The following is a 20996-nucleotide window of genomic DNA, read 5'->3' as shown; positions in this document are numbered from 1 at the left end:
GACATTTCGATCAAATTTCTCTGCTTTATATTTGAATTTTAATTTTCAACCATGTTAATTTAATTACCTTTCACCCCTTCCAAGCTTTACATACATTTGTATTATATTTCACTTTACATTTCTGTAAATTTGTATTTATTTTAATTTTCATTATTAACTTAATTTTACACTGTGTAGGTTTGTTATTGTTTGTTTGTTATTTGGTTTTTAGGAGTATTAGCAACTAAGGTGATATTGCTCTGGGACATGCGGTGGTCATTCCCTGACCTTTCCGCATCTTCCGTATTTGGCGGTGACGGGCTCGAACTGCGGTCTAATCAAGAAGCGTGTGCTACGCACTGCTGCTCCTTCCCACCTGGCTACAGAAGTGCCACACTGTGTAGGGACTACCTTGTCTATTAGTATTACGATAAAGGCTGCATATTTGCTTCCCTCCTTTTTCTAATACTACTTTCTAATACTGAGTTTTGGCAAAAAGACGGGAAACTCTTTGACACCAATTATATTATGATGATGAGACAGAGAAATAAAATCAAATCTAGTAAAAAAGATGATTCTTCATTAAAAAACTATGCAGAATCTACTAATGTAAGTGTACATGGAACGCTTCTCTTTTTTGAAAAATTTTAATGAAATGAATGAATGTAAACAAAATTTTGAAGCACAATATAAGCTGGATAACTAGAGTTATACAATTATCCAGCATCTATAGAGATTGGGTGTCATACAACTAGCATGAGCATTACTCTTAGGTGTACAGTGGAGTGATCAAAATTCCCATTTTTGAGTGAGGTGTTCTACAGTCCTGACAAAGATGAAATAAGATACCAAATAGTCCTGCTTTTTTCTTAACGGTGCTATTTTATTTGGAAGTTACATGAAAATTTAATATTACACATCATAAGGATTTCCCCAGTGGGGATGACCCACAAGAACATTTGTTACCACTGAAACAAATGTGCATGTTGTTTCCAAGATAAATTCCTTCCACATTTCCCAAACTACACTGTAATCCAGGCCTGGCCAACCCAAATTGTTCTACAGGCCACCATGACGAACTACAATTTTCCATGGGTTACACATAAAACAAAACAATCTTTTAAAAATAAAAAAATCAAATGCCATAAACATTTATTTTATTAATTCATTTTTATTATATATCTACATCAATGAGATATTTGCTTTATTTTGCAATCACTCAATTTTTTTAAACTCTACTTTAATATTGGTTGTTGCACATCTCAATTGATTTTCCAGTTTTTCATCTGTTTTTGAAGCTAGAGATTTACTTTTAATAAATTTCATTTTTGAAAAGAAAGTTTCACAAACATATGTGGATCCAAATGTGCTCAACTTTTTGTGCAAGAAATCTTAATTTGGAAAAAAATCTTACTTTTTGTTGATTTTTGGTGTTGTGGCATGAATGTGTTTTAACTGTTGCACTGTAAATCAATTATTCCATTTGCACAGTTTCCGGTTCGAAGAAGGGAAGGAGGAGTGGTGCGGATTCAGGGAAGTACAGCTGGTCTAGTATTATATTTCTTGTTATTTTTCGTGCCTAGTGTAGATAGTGATGATTTCCCATTTGGTGGGCTGCAAAAAATAACGAAGCGGAGCCACATGTGGCCCACGGGTTGGCCAGGTCTTCTGTAATCCAATAGCATATAGATGTCACTCCAGTTAGAATCCAAGAAAACCTAAATCATTACAGTTCTCCACCCCCAGCCCCTAAATTTTTCTTTAACCAGCAAAATTTTTTTTAGATGCAACTCATTTTATGGCATTATAGCAATTACTTGTTACTGGTTTCTACAGAGCTATTTTTAAATACAGTTTAAATACAAGACAAAAATACAGTTCAAGGATATGTGTCCTTTGTACATTTTTTCTGATATGCTGATATAAATAATAATGGTCACCCACCTATCTCAAAAAACTAATCTTGCCAGAGCATTTCTGTTCCTTGAGAGACAACAAGATAAAGAAGAAATATTTTGTGATTTGTATGGAATCGTGAGAATATCAAAAGTATCCAATCATCAACCACAAAAACAAATCAAAGCAGGAAATGTTACAGAAAGAAACTTTTGTGAGCATGCCACTGTAATATTCTGAACTCATGCATATTTAACTTACCCTCTTCTTATGGATTCCAAAAATGGTTTATTAGAAGGATCTATATATTCCCTGAGTGGTCCACTATTTACACTGAACCCATTTTTCCACATTCTCAAACAGATTTCAGAAGGATGATCTGCATTAGATACCCTGGCATCTTGGACTACTTCTGTGTCTTCTTCTGTTGAGCCTAATTTATATCCAGTACCACAGAATGCTACAGTCTGGGGGCTTCCTCTTGATGTCTCAGGTGAATCAATAACTTGTGCTCCATGTCTATTTTAGGTTAATACATTTTCATATCATTTATTAAAATTAATTCTAAGCAAATTAGCATAACAATCAAGTTGCACTAAGTTAACAGAAGCAAAGTTTTTAAATCTCCCTTTCATTATGTGCAATCAGTAATGGGATTTAAGTAAATTAAAAAATATACAAGACTAAGAGAATTCTAAATTCAATATGAGTATGACGTACAAAGGATAAAAAGTGCACTTGTAATAAAAATGGAATGGCTACAGAAAAAATGGACTTAGGAGTCGTCAGGTATTAACAACAATTCATGGAAACGGAAAGATTTCAAAAGGAGCAGAGATAATCTCAACACGTTTCTAGTCTCAAATTGCTGAACTACAATACACCAGATAGAAAACATGAGCAGCTCAAACTGGATTTTACTAAATCTATTAATTTTAAATACCAGTTCTTTAACAGGGTATATCTGCAGTATATATTTGAAAGTGTCAAGCTAAGTGCATTTTTCGTAAAAACAGTAATTTGGAAATGGAGCCAAGCAAAAATATTCTTGGGGATATATTTGGATTTTACTGAGCATTTTCTTCCCTAACTTCATATTACTGTAAGCAATTTGCTTAACGTAAGTGCTAACTTTGTGCTTATGCAAAATATTTATATATATATATATATTTTCAGATTCACGATCACAGCAAACTGGTGGGATGCACAGCAGCTAGGTTCTCGTCCTGCACCCCATGAGTAACCTTTTTTTGGTAAAATGGAAGCTGCGATTAGCAAGTTAAATCCAAGTGATTCTGACTAGAACAAAGATGTGTGCTTTACGTATTCTTCAACTTAACATTGGTCTATCTGCTGCAAAAAGATCCTTAATGGAAGTCTTAGCATACAGAGAACAGGCAGATATTATTTGCCTCCAAGAGACCCATGCGAACACCGCAGCATGTAGTAGACTTACAATTACTGGATTTAAGTTGACTAATGTTAGCTTAGTATAGTATTATCAATTAATCAGTAAAATTTATTAATCTTGTTAAACTTCATTGTCAATTAAATTGTACTTATTTAACTTATAAATTGTACTTATAAATACATACACCAACTTAGATTTTACAAACGTAACATTATTAATTAATACATATAACTTGATAGGAGATATGGTTTGTTATTTGGTTTTTAGGAGCATTAGCAACTAAGGCCATAATACTCCAGGATATGCGGTGGTCATTCCCCGACCTTTCCACATCCTCCGTATTTGGTGGTGACGGTCTCGAACCCCGGTCTAATCAAGAAGCGTGTGCTACGCACTGCTGCTCCTTCTCACCTGGCTACGGAGGCACCTAGGAGATACGGAAGTTATATAACGAAACTCAGAGATAACAATTGATACTGAAAAAAAAATAATAATAATATATATATAGTGTGATAACTGCATTAGGATATAAGTTTAGGGTTATAATTTTGTATTGAAATTGAAATTTTATTTGATATTGAATCTAAATCATGACTCAGACCAGAGCAGCAAAGCAAAAGGCTCAAGCTAATGGGAGTGCTGAGGCTCAGGAGAGGACTGTGTGTGGGGGGGCAGTTGTCCTCTGAATCACAGCCTTTTAAAATGTACTGCTTGTTTGATGTTTATGGAGCAATCAGGGATGGGACATGATATTGACAAAGGGAATGTTTTGTGTGAGCATGATGTAAGGACTGTGAGGAAATTAGGTTACAACTCAGTGTTGTTATGGGCCTATATGAGAGCTTGAAGGGCAGGGTGGATGCCCTCGAAGGATCTAAATCGAGGGGCCCATCTTTCAAGCTCTCAGCTGCCCACATCACTGCCACAGCTTGCACTGGTCCCACAGGAACTAGAACAGGACCAGGGTATGTCTGCCTGGGGCAAAGGTTGATGACGTTGTAGAGCAGATATCTTTTAAGGGCACAAAAGGTGATATTGTTGTACATATTGGCACTAATGATATTAAGAGTAGGAGACCGGCAGAATTATTTAACAAGTACAGGTCACTGCTCAAAAAAAGCTGTGAATTAGGGTTGAATTTGAAAGTGTCTGCAATTCTGCCGAGACATGATAGGAGGGAGTATATGATGAGATCCTTGTCGATAAATTTGGCCCAGGAGAGATTGTGCAAGGCTCAATATGTAGAATTTTTCTCAGCCTGGTCTGTGCTTGTTAACAGGAGAGACTGCTTCTACAGGGATGGGATACACTTAAACAGAAAGGGTGCAAGAATATTTGCTGATGCTATAAAGGCAGTGTTAGGTGGGTTGGAAAACTGCTAGCTTGGGGGAACAGGGACTAATAGATTAACCACACTGGCAGAGGTGAAAGTTATTCTTGCACTGCTTCTATTGGAATGAGCAGCACCCTGGAAAACAAGATGCAGGGGATTTCAGAGACTGCTGGGAGTCATTGCAATACAAGTACACACACACACACACACACACACACACACACAGGCTGTGTTAGAGTAGCTAAGAATAGGATCAAGTGCATGTATACTTGTATGTACACCAATGCTAGCAGTTTTGGTAAATAAATTTGTTGAATGTGAGGTGTTGGTCAAAACATCAAAGGCAGATATTGTTGGGATATCAGAGAAGTGGTGTCACCCAGATAATGGAATGCAGAAATGGAATTTGGGGAGTACAATGTGTACAGGAAGGATAGACAGGATAGGAAGGGAGAAGGGGTTATGGTATTAGTTAAGAAACATAAAATCTAAAGAAGTAAAGCCAGTCGACAGTGCAGTGTCGAGTCAGTTTGGTGTGACATAAGCACTGGGAAATCAAAATTGAGAGTAGGAGTGTGTTTTAGGCCTAATGACTCTGATGAGTATAATAAACAACTGTACAGGGAAATAGAGTGGGCCAGTAAATCAAAGTCTTATAATGGGGGATTTTAATTTCCCAGATATTGACTGGAATTTGTGGGTTGGTCACACACACACACAATACCAAGGCTTTTGTGGATTTACTGGATGATTGTTTTCTACAGCAGCATATTCGGGAGCCAGCTAGAGGTAGTAATACTCTTGATCTGATTATCAGTAGCGATTCTTCATGCATTACGAATCTGCAGATATAGGAACCACCAGGTGGCAGTGATCAACAGTGTGCTGAAGTGGTATTTACTCAAAGAGGTAACTACCATTAGGGGTAAAGGGAAGGGTTTTTGCTTTTGTAAAGGTGAATATGGAAGTCTCAGACAGTATTTAAATTCTATATGGTGGGACCAACTGATGATGTTACCAACAGCAAATTCAAAATGGGAAGCATTCAAAGAATTAACCTTGGAAGCTACTAGGCTTTTCATACCAACTAAGAAATATTGTTCATGGTTTTTGGCCTAAATGGATGTCAGATGAACTAATGAGACGTGTAAATTAATTGGTGACACATCTGTACTAGCTCACTAGCTGGCAGTGAGCTAGATGATTTTGTAATAACTGAGAGCAAAGTGGAGGAGAAATTGTTGAAGATAAACATAAGAAAGGCACCTGGGGGGTGGATGGGATCTATCCAGTTATATTAAAGGAGGCAGCAAAGGAAGTAAGCAAACCCTTAGCCATAATCATGAGCTTTCTTGGACTCAGGTTAGGTACCCATGGACTGGAAATGTGCAAATGTGACTCCAATTCACAGAGGAGGATCAAAGGGCGACACAAGTAATTAGAGACCTGTTAGTTTAACTCCTGTTCCAGGGAAATTAATGGAGGCACTAGTTAAAGAAGCACTGCAGAATCATATAGACAAGACTTCAGTTATAGCTCAGACACAGCATGGTTTTGTTATGTGAAAGTCTTGTCTGATCAATTTGATTGGATACTATACTGGTATGCAAAATTTAAGGACCTACACTATTTCTAAAGGTTACAGCCACAAAATCTTTACTTAAAGCACTCTTTACTGATGAGAGTAGATTCAGTATCAGCAGCGATTCTGAACGTCAGCTAATCTGGCGAGAGGTGGCACATGGTATCCCCCAGCAAACATTACTGAAAGGGATCGATATAGTGTTCGAGGTGTTCTAGTCTGGGGAGGTATTATCTTGGATGGACGTACACAAGTCCAGGTACTGTAAGTCGGTACTGTAACTGGTGCATGCTACTGTACTGAGATAATCCTTCCCTATGTGCGTCTGTTCTGAGGTGCCATTAGCCCCAAGTTCATGTTTATGGCTGATAACGCCACACAGCATCGCACTGCAGCTTGATATGCTTTTGGAAAGTTGACATTGTTCGTATGGATTGGCCTGCCTGTTCCCCCAATCGAAATCCCATCGAACACATATGGGACGCTCTGGGGAGATGCCTAGTGGCATGTCCACACTCACCAGAAAATGTTCACCAGCTGAAGATGGTGCTTACAGAGGAATGGACGATTTTATCACAAGATTTGAGGATGCTCAAAGCTGATGGGATCCTTCCTCTTGCTCAGAATAATCTCCTGAGAGGGCATACATTCAAATTGAGGAAAGACAGTTATAGGATAGATGTGAAGAAGTTTGCCTTTAGCCAGCGCATGGTTGATTGTGGGAACAAAGGTCCGTCTGTTGTTGTAGAAGTTGATAGCTTAAACAGATTCAAGGCAGAACTAGATAAACATTTGGAGCAAGTGGATGGGTGAAATTAGATTTGGTTTTTTTTTGGCTGATGCTATATAAGCTTGCTTTCTTGCATCATGTGCCTTTACTATTTCTAATGCTAATTTACATCTGCATCCTAAATATGGAAGGGCAATTTATTCCAGATCTGATATTGTTAGAGTTGAATCTCTAAAAGTCACTTCAGAACTTTGTGACGTGATTAAAGTTGGCCACTTCATGTTTGCAAATGTGTATAAGCCACCAGGAATCCCCTGGCCACCTGAAGTTCTACCAATTCTATCCCACCCTGCTATCTATGCTGGAGACTTCAATAGTCACCATGTTACATGGGGGGTATAACTCTACAGACCATAATGGAGACCTCCTGGCAAATTGGGCTTCTGCAACAACTTACATCTCGTTCATGACCCCAAACAACTTTCAACCTTCTTCTCCGCATGCTGGAAATGTGTCTCTTGATCTTTCGTGGTCGATTACAAAAAATGGCCAGCCAATTCTGCAAGACTATAATCCAGCATGGATTATAGTCTTGCAGAAAATACTGCACAGCCAACACTGCCCCATTATCATTGATATCAAAATGAATATTCCTGTTGTGAATATTTGCCCTAAACAAAGTTGGAACTATAGGAAAGCTGATTGGCTAAGATATGAATCACTCTCTGATGCTTCTATTAGTCCCATTACCCATAATATCTCAATAGAATGTATATTCTATTATGGTGGTGACCACCCAGGTGTGAACCAACATAAGCAGGGGTCGAGGTGTGGTGCCCACACCACATGGAGGAACGCCGCCCCTCTACGTTACCAGGCACTACTAGGTGGAACCCATGTTTAGTCTCTAGAGCTAAGTTCCGGTCAACCCTTTCCTATCTCTTCTATCATGCAGTATGATTGATGACTTTTGAGGTTATGATGAACATCGTGGCGAGATTTTTTTTTTTTTTTTTTTTTTTTTATGAAAACCCCAAACACGAAAGGTATCAAAACCTATAGTACTTAGTACTGTGCATGGGTGGAAGGAGAAGTATGGAGGGGAGGGGCGATTCCGGAAACTTTGCTCTAGAGACTAAACATGGGTTTCACCACTTCAAGCCTCCAATATTCCTTACATTTTGAGGGGTACAGCTCTAAAACGGTGTTCGCAGGCTGGCCGCTAGTTAGTACACCGTGACCGAACCTATTGGTAACTCTCTAGGAGGCTTCCGGATCAGCTAGTGTATAATCTTGCTACCTCTACTCTGCCAGATAGTGACCGGAGGGAGTCCGAGTAGTGTGTATGCGGGGAGCATTGTCGAGACCACGTTATGTCAAGGATCTGGGTATGTTCTTACCATATGTACGCCATATCAAAAAATTTCATTACTTCATACAGCATGTCCCACCCACTTTTTCTTACTATTGAATACACCATGAATTGTCAAACTAATAGAGCAAGCTTATCTGTGAAAAGATCTAAGCACTTCCTAATTCATTTCACAAATATACGTGGTCTCAATTCTAATCTCAACGATGTCCATTTCCACTTGCAGTCTGCCAAACCCCACGTACTTTTTCTGACAGAATCTCAGTTATCAGTTGATCCAACTACTGCTCATCTCAGATGCCCAAATTATTCGATGTATGATTCCTTTCGCCTCAAAGGTGGTACTTGTGCATATGTCCGTTCTGATATTCCCTGTCAGAGACTTGGCAATTTGGAATCTTTTCTCTTTGTCCTTCTCTGGCTTAAAATCTCTCTACCTCATTGTGTCAAATTCATCTGTTGTCTCTACTGCTCTCCCAATTCCACTAATCACTTGGAAGTCTGACTTCCTCTCTTTGCAACTTGACTTTCTCCAGTCCAACTTTCCTAACAGTGAGGCAATTTTTCTTGGTGATTTTAATGTTCACAACTCCAGCTGGCTTCCGTTTTCTAGTCACACCGACCCAGCTGGTCGAGATGCTGAGGCTTTTGCAATTACTAATGATTTTGCACAGATTGGTCATTTACCTACAAGAATACCTGACAATCCTAATCATACAGCCAATAAGCTTGACCTTTTTCTCACAAACAATCCTTCTAAGTACACGGTCGAAGTGAGAGGTCCTTTAGGCACTTCAGGTCACAACTTGGTGATTGTCTCTTCTCCAATGGAATCTTTATCTCATTGCTATTGCCAACCTCATGTTGTTTGGCATTACAAGAATGCAAAATGGGATGATCTGCGAGACTTCTTTTCTTCTTTTCGTTGGTCAGATAACTGTTTCAAAACTTCTGATGTCAATGTTTGCTCAGATCGTGTCAGTGAAATTATTCTTGCAGGGATGGAATCCTTTATCACACACTCCACTTTAAAATCTCGTCCTTTATCTAAACCTTGGTTTTCCAATAAATGTGCTAAGGCTGTTCAAGAGAAGAATGTTGTATATTGTAATTGGCTTGTTTCTAATTCTCCAGTTTCATTTTCTTACACCAAAGCTCGTAACAATTGTAAAGCAGTTATTAATCAGTCCAAACTAGAGTTTGAACAGGCTAAGAGTAAAAAACTTGCTTCTTGCCCTAATGGTAGCCGAGCATTCCGGTCTCTTGCAAAAGCTATTGGCCGCAACTTTTGCCCATCTCTGCTCCCACCTCTCTCCAAACCAGATGGTTCTGTTGTCACTTCAGCCAAGGATAAAGCTGACCTGCTAGCATCCAATTTTTCTTCCAACTCACGTATTAATGATCTTGGTAAAACACCTCCCACCATTCCCAACACACTGCATTCAATGCTTCCTGTGGTCTTCTGTCAAAAGGATGTCAGAAGGATTTTGACGAATCTTGATGCTAAGAAAGCTCCAGGTCCCGATGGTATTTTTCCACTTGTTCTCTGGGCGCCTCCGTAGCCAGGTGGGAAGGAGCAGCAGTGCGTAGCACACGCTTCTTGATTAGACCGGGGTTCGAGCCCGTCACCACCAAATACGGAGGATGCGGAAAGGTCAGGGAATGACCACCGCATATCTCGGAGCAATATGGCCTTAGTTGCTAATGCTCCTAAAAACTAAAATAACAACAATAACAACCTCCACTTGTTCTCAAAACCTGTGCTTCTGAACTTACTCCCATTCTTTGCCGCCTTTTTTCACTTTCTTATTCCAAAGGTGATTTTCCTTCTGCTTGGAAATTTGCTTATATCCAGCCAGTTCCTAAAAAGGGTGACAAATCCCTCCCATCCAATTAATCACCAACTCTTAAACTACCTAGAAACCTTTCGTCTGATCAACGCTCGCCAGTATGGATTCTGTCAGTATCGATCCACTGGTGATATTCTGGGTAATTGGCTATCCAGTTTTCTCTCTGATCGTTCACTGAGGGTGATGGTAGATGGCTCTCTGTCTTCTAACTTCTCCACTAATGCAGGTGTCCCCCAAGGTTCAGTTCTTTCCCCCACTCTTTTCCTCTTGTATATTAATGACCTTCTTCCATTGACTGGAAATCCCATCCATAGTTTTGCCGATTATAGCACATTGCATTCCACTTTCCATTTTGAGAAACCTTGTCCTGCTGAATCAGCTTCAACTTCCCGAATATCTGCTACCAATGCCTTAAATTCCGATCATCAGGTAATTCTATAGTGGGGCAAAGACAACTTAGTTGATTTCAACCCTTCTAAAACTCAGTCTTGTCTTATATCTCGCAAAAAGGATTCTTCTGCTCCTATGCTTATCTTTAGTGACACTCCGATTTCTAGGCAAAATGATATATCTCTTTTGGGGATTACCCTAACTTCTAATCTCTCTTGGCACAAGCACATTACAAATATTGCTTCCTCTGCATCTAAAAAACTTTGTTTTCTCTTTCGCTCTCGGCGTTACTTTTCTTCTAAACAGCTGCTCACTCTGTATAAATCGCAAATCCGCCCTACCGTGGAATATTGTTCCCACATCTGGGGTGGTGCCCCCAAAACCTCTCTCAGGCTTCTTGATTCCATTCAGAAGAGGGCAGTCAGGTTAATTAATGATTCATCTCTAGCAGAGTCTCTCGACTCGCTCTCTCGTAGACTTACTGTTTCTGCTGCATGCCTCTTCTACAGCTACTTCCACGGGCACTGTTCTTCTGAATTGGCTTCTATAATTCCCACTCTCTCTTTCAAAACAGTCCAAACACGTGCCGCCACCAGCCAACATCCATTTACTGTCCAACTTCAAACTCGCAGAACCAACTTTTCATCTTCCTCGTTTATTGATTCAACTGCCGTTTTCTGGAACAACCTTCCTTCATACGTATTTCCTGAAAATTACAGTCTACAGAAGTTCAAGTCCAATGTCAACAAATATCTTCTTTCGTCTTCTCAACCTCCACCCAAGCACGGTACTAAGTACTATAGGTTCTAATACCTCTCGTGTTTGGGGTTTACATAAAAAAAAATATTCTATTTATTTCATATTGATTTCATTCATAAATTTAAAAATGTTATATTTAAGGCAGCAGTCCAGTCCGTCCCCCATGGCTATCACAAGAAATACATTCCATGCTTAAATAAGCATAGCACTGAACTGTTGAAAAGTTTGAAATCTCAAGTAATCCTGAAGAGGCAGATGAGCTGCTGAAGGAATTAGAAACAAATCGCAGAAAGTACTGGGAGGAACTCACAACAGGACTTGATATGACATGATCTAGCTGAAAAGCATGGTCCTTAATTAGAAAGCTAGGTGGAACTGAGATCACTGTAAAACAACTAGCCAGTGACTCCAAACAAAACTGGTTCTCATCTGTTGACCACCGCTCATGCTAAGAATGACAAGAATTTCGAGAAGGAAATCAAGGCCTTATGGAGAAATTATAAGGGAGCTATAAGAGATAGTGAAGAGAAATTTATTCTGTTTACAATGGAAGAAACCACGTCAGCACTATCAAAGATGAAATGCAATAAAGCGTGTGGAATAGATAACATCTCCCCCAAGTGTCTGAAGAATCTTGGACCTAAAGAAACTGAATGGTTGGCCTATCCCGCATTGTCACTGAGAAGAGAATACCTAAGATATGGCTAGAAGCCAAAGTTATAGCTGCCCCCAAACCAGGAAAGGATACCTCATTACCTTTTAGTTATCACCCCCATTTCTCTATTGAGTTGCTGTTATAAACTTCTAGAAAGAGTTACCTTACAATGAATTACATCCCACGTTGAAAATACTCTTCGGGTTGAACAGGCGGAATTTAGAAGTAAAAGAAGTACTTGCAACCAAGTCCTAGACTTAACAACTTACACTGAGAATGGTTTCGAAATTAAAGAGAACACTGGAGCAGTCTCTTTAGATCTTACTGCTGCTTATGACTATCTGGCATATGGGACTTCTATACAAACTGGCCCAAACACTACCTTGCTGGACAGTGGAAATTATCGAGCTCCTCAGGAACCGACAATTCCAGATTAATCTGGGAGATAAATACAGTAGATGGAAATCTTAAAAAAATGGCTTGTCATAAGGGTCAGTGTTAGCTCCAACCTTCTTCAAAATCTACACGAATAATCTGCCAAGAACAACATCAAGGAAATTCATATATGCAGATGACATATGTCTGGCATATAGAAGTTGGGCTTTCAAATTATCGAACAACGTCTTAACTCAGACCTGAAAAATATTACTGATTACTGTAATAGGTGGCATTTGATGCCAAGCATCCCCCACAACTGTCATGTCCTGTTTTCATTTATACCATGCAGCAAGCCAAAAAGAATTGAACATCCATTTAGACAACCATTGTTTAAGACATGACAAGTATCCAACTTATCTTGGAATTACTCTGGATTGTATTCTCTCGCTAAAAGCAAGAGAGAAACTCTGGACAAGAAATAACTTATTGAGTATGCTTTCTGGGTCAGGATGGGGAGCTAATGCCTATACTTGAAGAACTTCCAGCCTTGGACTTTGCTATTTCGTTGCAGAGTATTGCTGTCCGGTTTGGCAAAATTCTGCCCACACAAACCTCATTGACACCCAACTAAACCAAACTACGAGAAACATCACTGGCACAATGATGCCTCCCAATTTTGAGTGGTTGCCAGTCCTTTCGAACATCACCCCTCCCCATCTCTGAAGACAGGAAAAGACAGTTAAACAGCTGCGGCATATCCAAACCAGGACAGAGTTATTTCTGCATGATGACATCTGGAATGCACCTCCACAACAACTGAACAGAAAGCACCCGATCTGGAGTGATCCTTCACTATTTGAAGAGGATACCCCAATCCATGTTGCTTGACAGCGAGAATGGGATCATAATGCTAATCAGATTCCCTACTCCTATCTTATTGACAGAGTGGACAAACTTGTAGCAGGTTTTGACCTTCTCAGAGATTTATGGAAGAAGATAAACTGCTTTAGAAGTGATTCTGTTATGTGTGCCAAATCAGAATATAGATGGGGCTTCAGGGATTCTCCCCTCAATGCTTGTGGAACAGTAGAAGATGCTTCAAATATACTATATACTAACTGTCTGCACCTCCCAACAGGGCCTCCCCGGAGGCCCTGTGGGAGGTGCAGACAGGAATGAAGGAATCACTGCTCTGCACAATTGTACCAATCAGGCAAAAGAATGGCTTGAAAGAATGGCTTGATTTGCTTTAAACTTTGGACTAGTTCAATTCCTATTGGTTTTTTTTTTGTATTAAGTACCTGTAAATTCTTATTATTAGCTGTCCTATTTTATTTATTATTCATCTCAGACATTATTAATTACAACTTAGGAATTTTATTTTATTTTGTAAATTTTGTACACACATCTTTGTACTCAATGCATTTGAAACAAATAAAAAAAGTACACTGATATAACAATATTTACTTAATCTGCTGTTAATATTTAGTAAATTTACTAAAATTAATATTTACTTGTTTTTGTAGTTGTCAATCTGCAGCAGACATGCTAATTTTAAATAGCAAATTTGCTGTACACATGTGGTTCAGAACCAGGGTATATCTGCCTGGAGCAAAATTTGATGATGTGACACTAATGAGACTCATGGAAAGGAATAAAAATGCATGGGACACAAATTATCAGGAGACGCAAATGCCTATGGTAGATATAAGACAGTCTGTAATCAAGTCACAAAGGACATTAGGCAAGCAAAGGCAGATTACGGGAAATCTTTGGCAAACAATGCAATGCAAAGCAAAGCAGTAAAGACTTCTTTACTTATGTAAGCTCTAAAAGGAAGGGGATGAATCAGATTGGTCCGCTTGACATCGATGGTTCGATTGTTGATGAACCTGCCGAGGTAGCTGACAAAGAATGAGTAATCTACATTCACACATGAGGAGATCTGTAGGGAAGTTGAAGCCAGATGCTTATCAAACTCTGGCAAGGAGCTAAATGATTTTGTAATAACTGAGAGCAAAGTGGAGGGGAAATTGCTGAAATTGAACATAAGAAAGGCACCTGGGGAGGATGGGATCTATCCAGTGATATTAAAGGAAGCAGCAAAGGAAGTAAGAAATTCCTTAGCCATAATTATGAAAGCTTCCTTGGGCTCAGGGGAGGACCCTATGCACTGGAGATGTGCAACTGTGTGTCCCTAATTCACAAAGGCAAATCAAAGGGTGACATGAGTAATTACAGACCTGTTATTTTAACTTCTGTTCCAGTGAAAATAATGGAGTCACTGATTAAAGAGGCAATGCAGGATCATATAAACAAGACTGCAGTTATGTTTGTTTGTTATTTGGTTTTTAGGAGCATTAGCAACTAAGGATGGCGCCTCCGTAGCCAGGTGGGAAGGAGCAGCAGTGCGTAGCATACGCTTCTTGATTTAGACCGGGGTTCGAGCCCGTCACCACCAAATACGGAGGATGCGGAAAGATCAGGGAATGACCACCGCATATCCCCCGGAGCAATATGGCCTTAGTTGCTAATGCTCCTAAAAACCAAATAACAAACAAACAGCAACTAAGGCCATATTACTCCGGGATATGCGGTGGTCATTCCCCAACCTTTCCGCATCCTCCGTATTTGGTGGTGACGGGCTCGAACCCCGGTCTAATCAAGAAGCATGTGCTACGCACTGCTGCTCCTTCCCACCTGGCTACGGAGGCGCCACTGCAGTTATAGTTCAGAGACAGCATGGGTGTCCTAAGGGGATATCTTGTCTGACAAACTTGATTCGATACTATGGAGGATACTATGGTCACAAAGGAACTGGATGCAAAAAAAAATAATTTTTATATCATATACTTGGATTTTAGGAAAGCTTTTGAAACTGTTGAATATTAGAATTAGCATTAGCCAAAAAAAAAAAAAAAAAAATCCTATATTACCCATCCATTTGTTCCAAAAGTTTGTCCACTTCTTCCTTGAATTTATTTAAGCTATCAACTTCCACAACGACAGATGGAAGTTTGTTCCAGCAATCAACTGTCCACTGGCTAAAGGCAAATTTCTGCACATCTATTCAACGACTGTCTTTCCTCAATTTCAGTTTATGCTCCCTCTGGTTTATAATCTGAGCAACAGGAAAAATTTCATCAGCATTGATCCATTCAAGGCCTTGTACACTTCAGTTTGCAGAACCTAAGCCTTTCTTCATAAGAAAGGCTTAGGTTCTGCAAACTGAAGTGTACCATTTCGCCTGACCATTGCCTTATACAAGGGGATAATCATCTCCTTATCCCTGCTAGCAAAATTCCATTATATCACTGACAAGACCATATGAACTACTCTGGCAGCCTGTCTGCACTGCTCAGAAAAAATTCACATCTGACTGCACAATTTCCCCCAAGTCTCTTTCATTCTCCTCTACCACGAGTGTAACACTACACAGTTGGTACATTTCTCTTGGGTTACTGCTGCCCATATGCAGTACTTTGCATTTGTAATGTTAAACTTCAGTTGCCACTTCTCAGCCCTCTGTCCAACTTTTCCAGATTCTGTTGCAGCATCATACTGTCATTAATGTTATTAACAACCCTGCCAATCTTGTTATCAACTACAAACTTTGACATTAAGCTTGACATACTTATATCAATATCATTGATAAATATACAAAACAACAATGGTCCTAACACCGAATCCTGGGGGACACACCACTAATAACATTAGTCCATGAAGAGCAGTGTCCATTAATTACCATTCTCTGTCTTCTCCCAATCAACCGTCCTTTTACCCATTTTAGCAACTTGCCCTTAATGCCATACTTCTCCGATTTGTACAGTAGTTTTCCATGTGCAACAGTAATAAAAGTTTTCCTGAAATCCAAGTGTGACATCGAAATTAATTTTTGCATCCAATTGCTGTCACCACATCATAGTATCCCAAACAAATTGGTCAGACAAGACTTCCAATGTTATTGGAAGTCTTGTCTGACCAATCAAGCCTAGGCTGCATCTGAATTATTACTGACTGCTGTCTTGTCTAGATGATTCTGCAGTGCTTCTTTAACCAGTGACTCGATTATTTTCCCTGGAAGAGAAGTCAAACTAACAAGTGTATAATTACTTATGTCAATCTTTGTTTCCCCTTTTGTGAATCTGAGATAAATTTGCACTTCTCCAATCCATGGGGACTTCCCGAGTCCAAGGATGTGCTCATAATTATGGCTAAGAGTTTGATTATTTTCTTTGCCTTCTCTTTTAATATAACGGGATAGATCCCATGCACCCCAGATGCTTTTCTTATTTTTAACACCCGCAATTTCTCCTCCACTTTGCTCTCAGTTATTACAAATTCATTTAATACCCTTCTAAAGTTTGATAAACATCTGGCTTCTCATCCTTGAATAATTCTTCATGTGTGAATATAGATGTAAAATACTCATTTTGTTTGGCAGCTATCTGAAAATGATAATCTACAGTCAACCCTTGTTATCAAGTGAACCAATCTGATTCATCCCCTCCTTTTAGAGTTCATATATAAAGAAATCTTTGCTGTTTTTCTTTGTATCCTTTGTCAAAGATTTCTCATAATTAGCCTTTGCTTGCCTAACCTTCCTTGTGACTTGATGACAGACTAGCTTATATCTAACATAGGCTTCTGTGCCTCCTGATAATTTATATATGCATCCATGCATTTTTCTTCCCTGCCACGAGTCTCATTACTTCATGTGACACCCATTTCATTTGGGCCTAAACCTAGAACAGTATTTCTTAGTTGGAACAAATAGCCTAGTAGCTTCCAAGACTACTTCCCTGAATGCTTCCCATTTACAATTTGCTGTTGGTAGCAACATAAGTTGGTCCCACTGTATAGAATTTAAAAAATCTCCGAGACCACTGTAGTCACCTTTACGAAAGCAAAAACCCTTACCTTTACCCGTGATGGTAGTTACATTTTTAAGTAAATCCCACATCAGTACACTGTGATCACTGCCATTGAGTGGTTCCTTTATTTGTAAATTCTTAATGCATGAATTATCACTGCTAATAATCAGATCAACAGTGTTATCCTCGCCTTGGTTGCCTCTCTAACATGCTGCTGCTGTAGAAAACAATCATCCAATAAATCCACAAAAGCCTTGCTAGTGTGCAAGTGATCAATCCACAAGTTCCAATCAATATATGGAAAGTTAAAATCTCTCATTTTAAGACACTGATTTACTGATCACGCTATTTCTCTGTATAATTGTTCATTGTACTCATCAGAGACATTAAGGCCTATAACAACCTAGTACTCTCATTTTTGCTTTCCCAGTACTTATGTCACACTAAACTGACTCTACATTGCAGAGTCCATCTATGTCAACTAGGTGCACTTCCCAAAAGCCATGTGGAACCAGAAATTGCCGGAGAGTTTAAGAATAAGTTCGTCCGAACACTACAATCTTAATAGGGATAAAGGCTGTTGCATTCACCCACTCTTGGAAGCCCTCATCCTATGAAGTGACGAACGGTTTAGAGTGGCCCGTCCATTTTCCGATTCCAATGCAGTGAACTGAGAAGTGAACTGTGTGCAGACTCCATAGTTCAAGTCGCAGACCTGCTGAGATGTGTGGTACATATAGATTGTCAGTCATCCTGCAACCACTATAGCTGATGAAGGCAGCCGCTGCTGCCGAAAGCTCCTGTACTAATGGTTTTAAACAACTTTTATCGCTTTTAATTTTATATATTTTATTTAATTTTATTCTCGTTGTACAACATTTATTTTATTTTGCTTTAATATTTTAACATATAGTGATACAATCAGTACGCATGTATTTTATTTTACTGCAATAGGTGGCATATATATAAATCATAATAAAGACGTTTTACAGAATCGAGTCGGTGTTATTTAAAAGCATTACAGATGAATTACATAGTTCCTGACTCCAGAGGCCTTTTCATTGAATTATGTCTGTCCAGCTCTGCCTTAAATTTATTTAGACTATCAACTTCCACAACAAAAGATGGGAGTCTGTTCCACAAATCATCCACTGCTGGCTAAAGGCAAATTTCTGCACATCTATTCTACAACTGGCTTTCCCCAATTTGAATCTATGCCCCCTCAGGTACTTAATCTGAGCAAGAGGAAGAATCCCATCAGCATTCAACTTGCTCAACCCATTCAAGGCCTTATACACCTGAATCCAGTGTTTGCACCAATGGTGTAGAAAATGTAAATTTCAGGAGTACATGCAGTATATGTGCATATTTTTTATTATTTAATATTTACAACATATGTATTATTACAAAAAATTTATGAATGTTATAATAAGACAATATGAGAAAACAAAAGGAAATATTTATTATTTAATATCTAAATGCTAATAGTCAGTTCACAACCACACAAATGACAATAATCGCAGTTTTATAATATGAAAATCACACAAATTATAATCAAATTTATGGCGAAGGTAAAGAAAGCCTGCACGAGAAGCATGCAAAAGTTCAATGAAATTTACCGGTAAAAGTACTTTGCCGTAACGGCATTTGTATTGTTGCTCGCTCAGTAAACATACAGTGGATGTCATCGGTCAGAAGTAGAAATTGAATCCCATGGGAGATTGAAACCCTTCTGAAGTGGAGGGGGTAACCTGACCTTTTTTCTTTAGAATCATTGGTGGACTAGTATATAAATTTGTTTATTAAGTAAAAAAAAAAAAAAAAGCCAAAGGAAGCACGGCAAACTTCCAAAAGGTTTACCAGTGAAACTATGTTATGAACATTTTTTTACAACGCCAGAACTTCCAATATGACTCTGTTCGTAATTCAATTAGCGATTCTAAAGAAAAAAGGTCAGGTTAACCCCCCTCCACTTTGGGAGGGTTTCAAGCACCCGTGGGATTCAACTTCTACTACAGACTGATAACACCCACCATCTGTTTACTGGTAAATTTCATCGAACTTTTGTGTGCTTCTCGTGCAGGCTTTCTTTACCTTAGCCAAATTTATTTTATTATTACAATGATAAATAATAGAGTTCTTAAGATACCGATTTAAATTGACTCAAACTGATAGCATAGTTTAATTTACGGTACTCATCTTGTTATAATCTGCAGTTGATGCTTGAGATAGGATGAATAATAGTTGAATTTTAAAAATTGGGATTAATATGAATATGTTTGTATTTTGAAAACGGAGTTAAATTATGCTCAAGGAAATAGAAGTGCACGTCTTCATCCTTGGTTGTCATAAATTGAAGGTAGAAAATGATTGAAGCTGTAAAAGTTAAACTGAGAGGCCAATAGCCGTAACGAGCTGGCTTTCAACTGATTATTAACTAGAATTTACAGAAAAAATTCCCACATTGGAAAATATTTACATTTTGAGTCGCACCATTAGTACAAAAAAAGCTGTCCTCTACAACCAGATTCATAATGCCTTCAAATACAGTTCTACACATGAAGACCTATCTAATGAACTCCAATATCTTACAGAAAAATTCATATCCAGAAAATATCCTTCTCAGTTAATCCAACAAATCATCACCACTACCCAAAATAATATCAACAAACCATCCAAACACATTGCACGCAACAACACACGTATTGTCATTCCTTACCACAGTAATCTTGCCGAGCGATTCCGTCGATTGTTTAGTGGTACAGACATCAATCTCACATTTTCAGCATATAATAAACTAGGATCAATGTTTAATTCATATAAAGATACATATAATATCAAATCAGTGATATGAACAATATTGTTTATCTAATTAAATGCCAACAAAACTGTAATGCATGTTACATTGGTAGCACCACCTCTAAATACGGCTCCACAAAAACATCAAATACACACGCATATTGCCATTACAATAGCGTCAGAACAGGACAATCAAACACAGAACTTACACTACACGTACAGTCCCACAACCACACCCCTTTAGTTGACTCAGCCATCCCTATCTTAAAATTGAAATCTAGTTTTAAAATCTTTCAGTATGAAGCCCTTATCATAGAATGGTTTAGCCATTATTGTAAATTTAAAGTATTAAATGCCAAATTACCCTATAACCTCTCTCCGGCTTGGAATCTTGTGCACCTGAGATTACCACATGTATCAAAGAGCATCATGGGAACATAGAGTCCTTTAAATACACGCGTTCACTCTCTTTCCACTATCGCCAACTGAAGACGTTAATAACCAGTTGAAAGCCGGCTCGTTACGGCTATTGGCCTCTCAGTTTAACTTTTACAGCTTCAATCATTTTCTACCTTCAATTTATGACAACCAAGGATGAAGACGTGCACTTCTATTTCCTTGAGCATAATTTAACTCCGTTTTCAAAATCCAAACATATTTATATTAATCCCAATTTTTAAAATTCAACTATTATTCATCCTACCTTAAGCATCAACTGCAGATTATAACAAGGTGAGTACCGTAAATTAAGCTATGCTATCAATTTGAGTCAATTTATTTTATTATTAAATAAATTATATTCAATTAAAAACTACAATCAAATTTATTTTATTATTAAATAAATTATAATCAATTACAAATTATAATAAAAAATTATAAAAGACATGCAAGTTATATAATAATCTTATTCTTTGCATATGTATCAATCACTCTATTTATTAATTTTTCAACTCATTTGGGCCTTCTATGCTTATCTTCATGCAACCTT

At 38.4% G+C, this 20996-nt stretch overlaps 1 protein-coding gene across 1 annotated transcript in view; it reads right to left on the bottom strand.

The window, feature by feature from the left end:
- LOC150089112 (NSFL1 cofactor p47-like) overlaps nucleotides 1-20996 on the bottom strand; it is a 177537-nt gene that overhangs the window by 59762 nt on the left and 96779 nt on the right. The window contains exon 5 of the mRNA XM_090390332.1: nucleotides 2137-2394. Within this exon, the coding sequence (XP_090246458.1) occupies nucleotides 2137-2394 (258 nt within the window). The remainder of the gene's footprint in view (nucleotides 1-2136; nucleotides 2395-20996) is intronic.

Source organism: Mastigoproctus giganteus, chromosome 2, assembly GCF_048544385.1.
Source record: "Mastigoproctus giganteus isolate SK-2022 chromosome 2, ASM4854438v1, whole genome shotgun sequence".
In the NCBI taxonomy this organism is placed as follows: Eukaryota; Metazoa; Arthropoda; class Arachnida; order Uropygi; family Thelyphonidae; genus Mastigoproctus; species Mastigoproctus giganteus.
The sequence above is the reverse complement of the archived record's forward strand: the minus strand, read 5'-3'. Positions and strand labels throughout refer to the sequence as shown.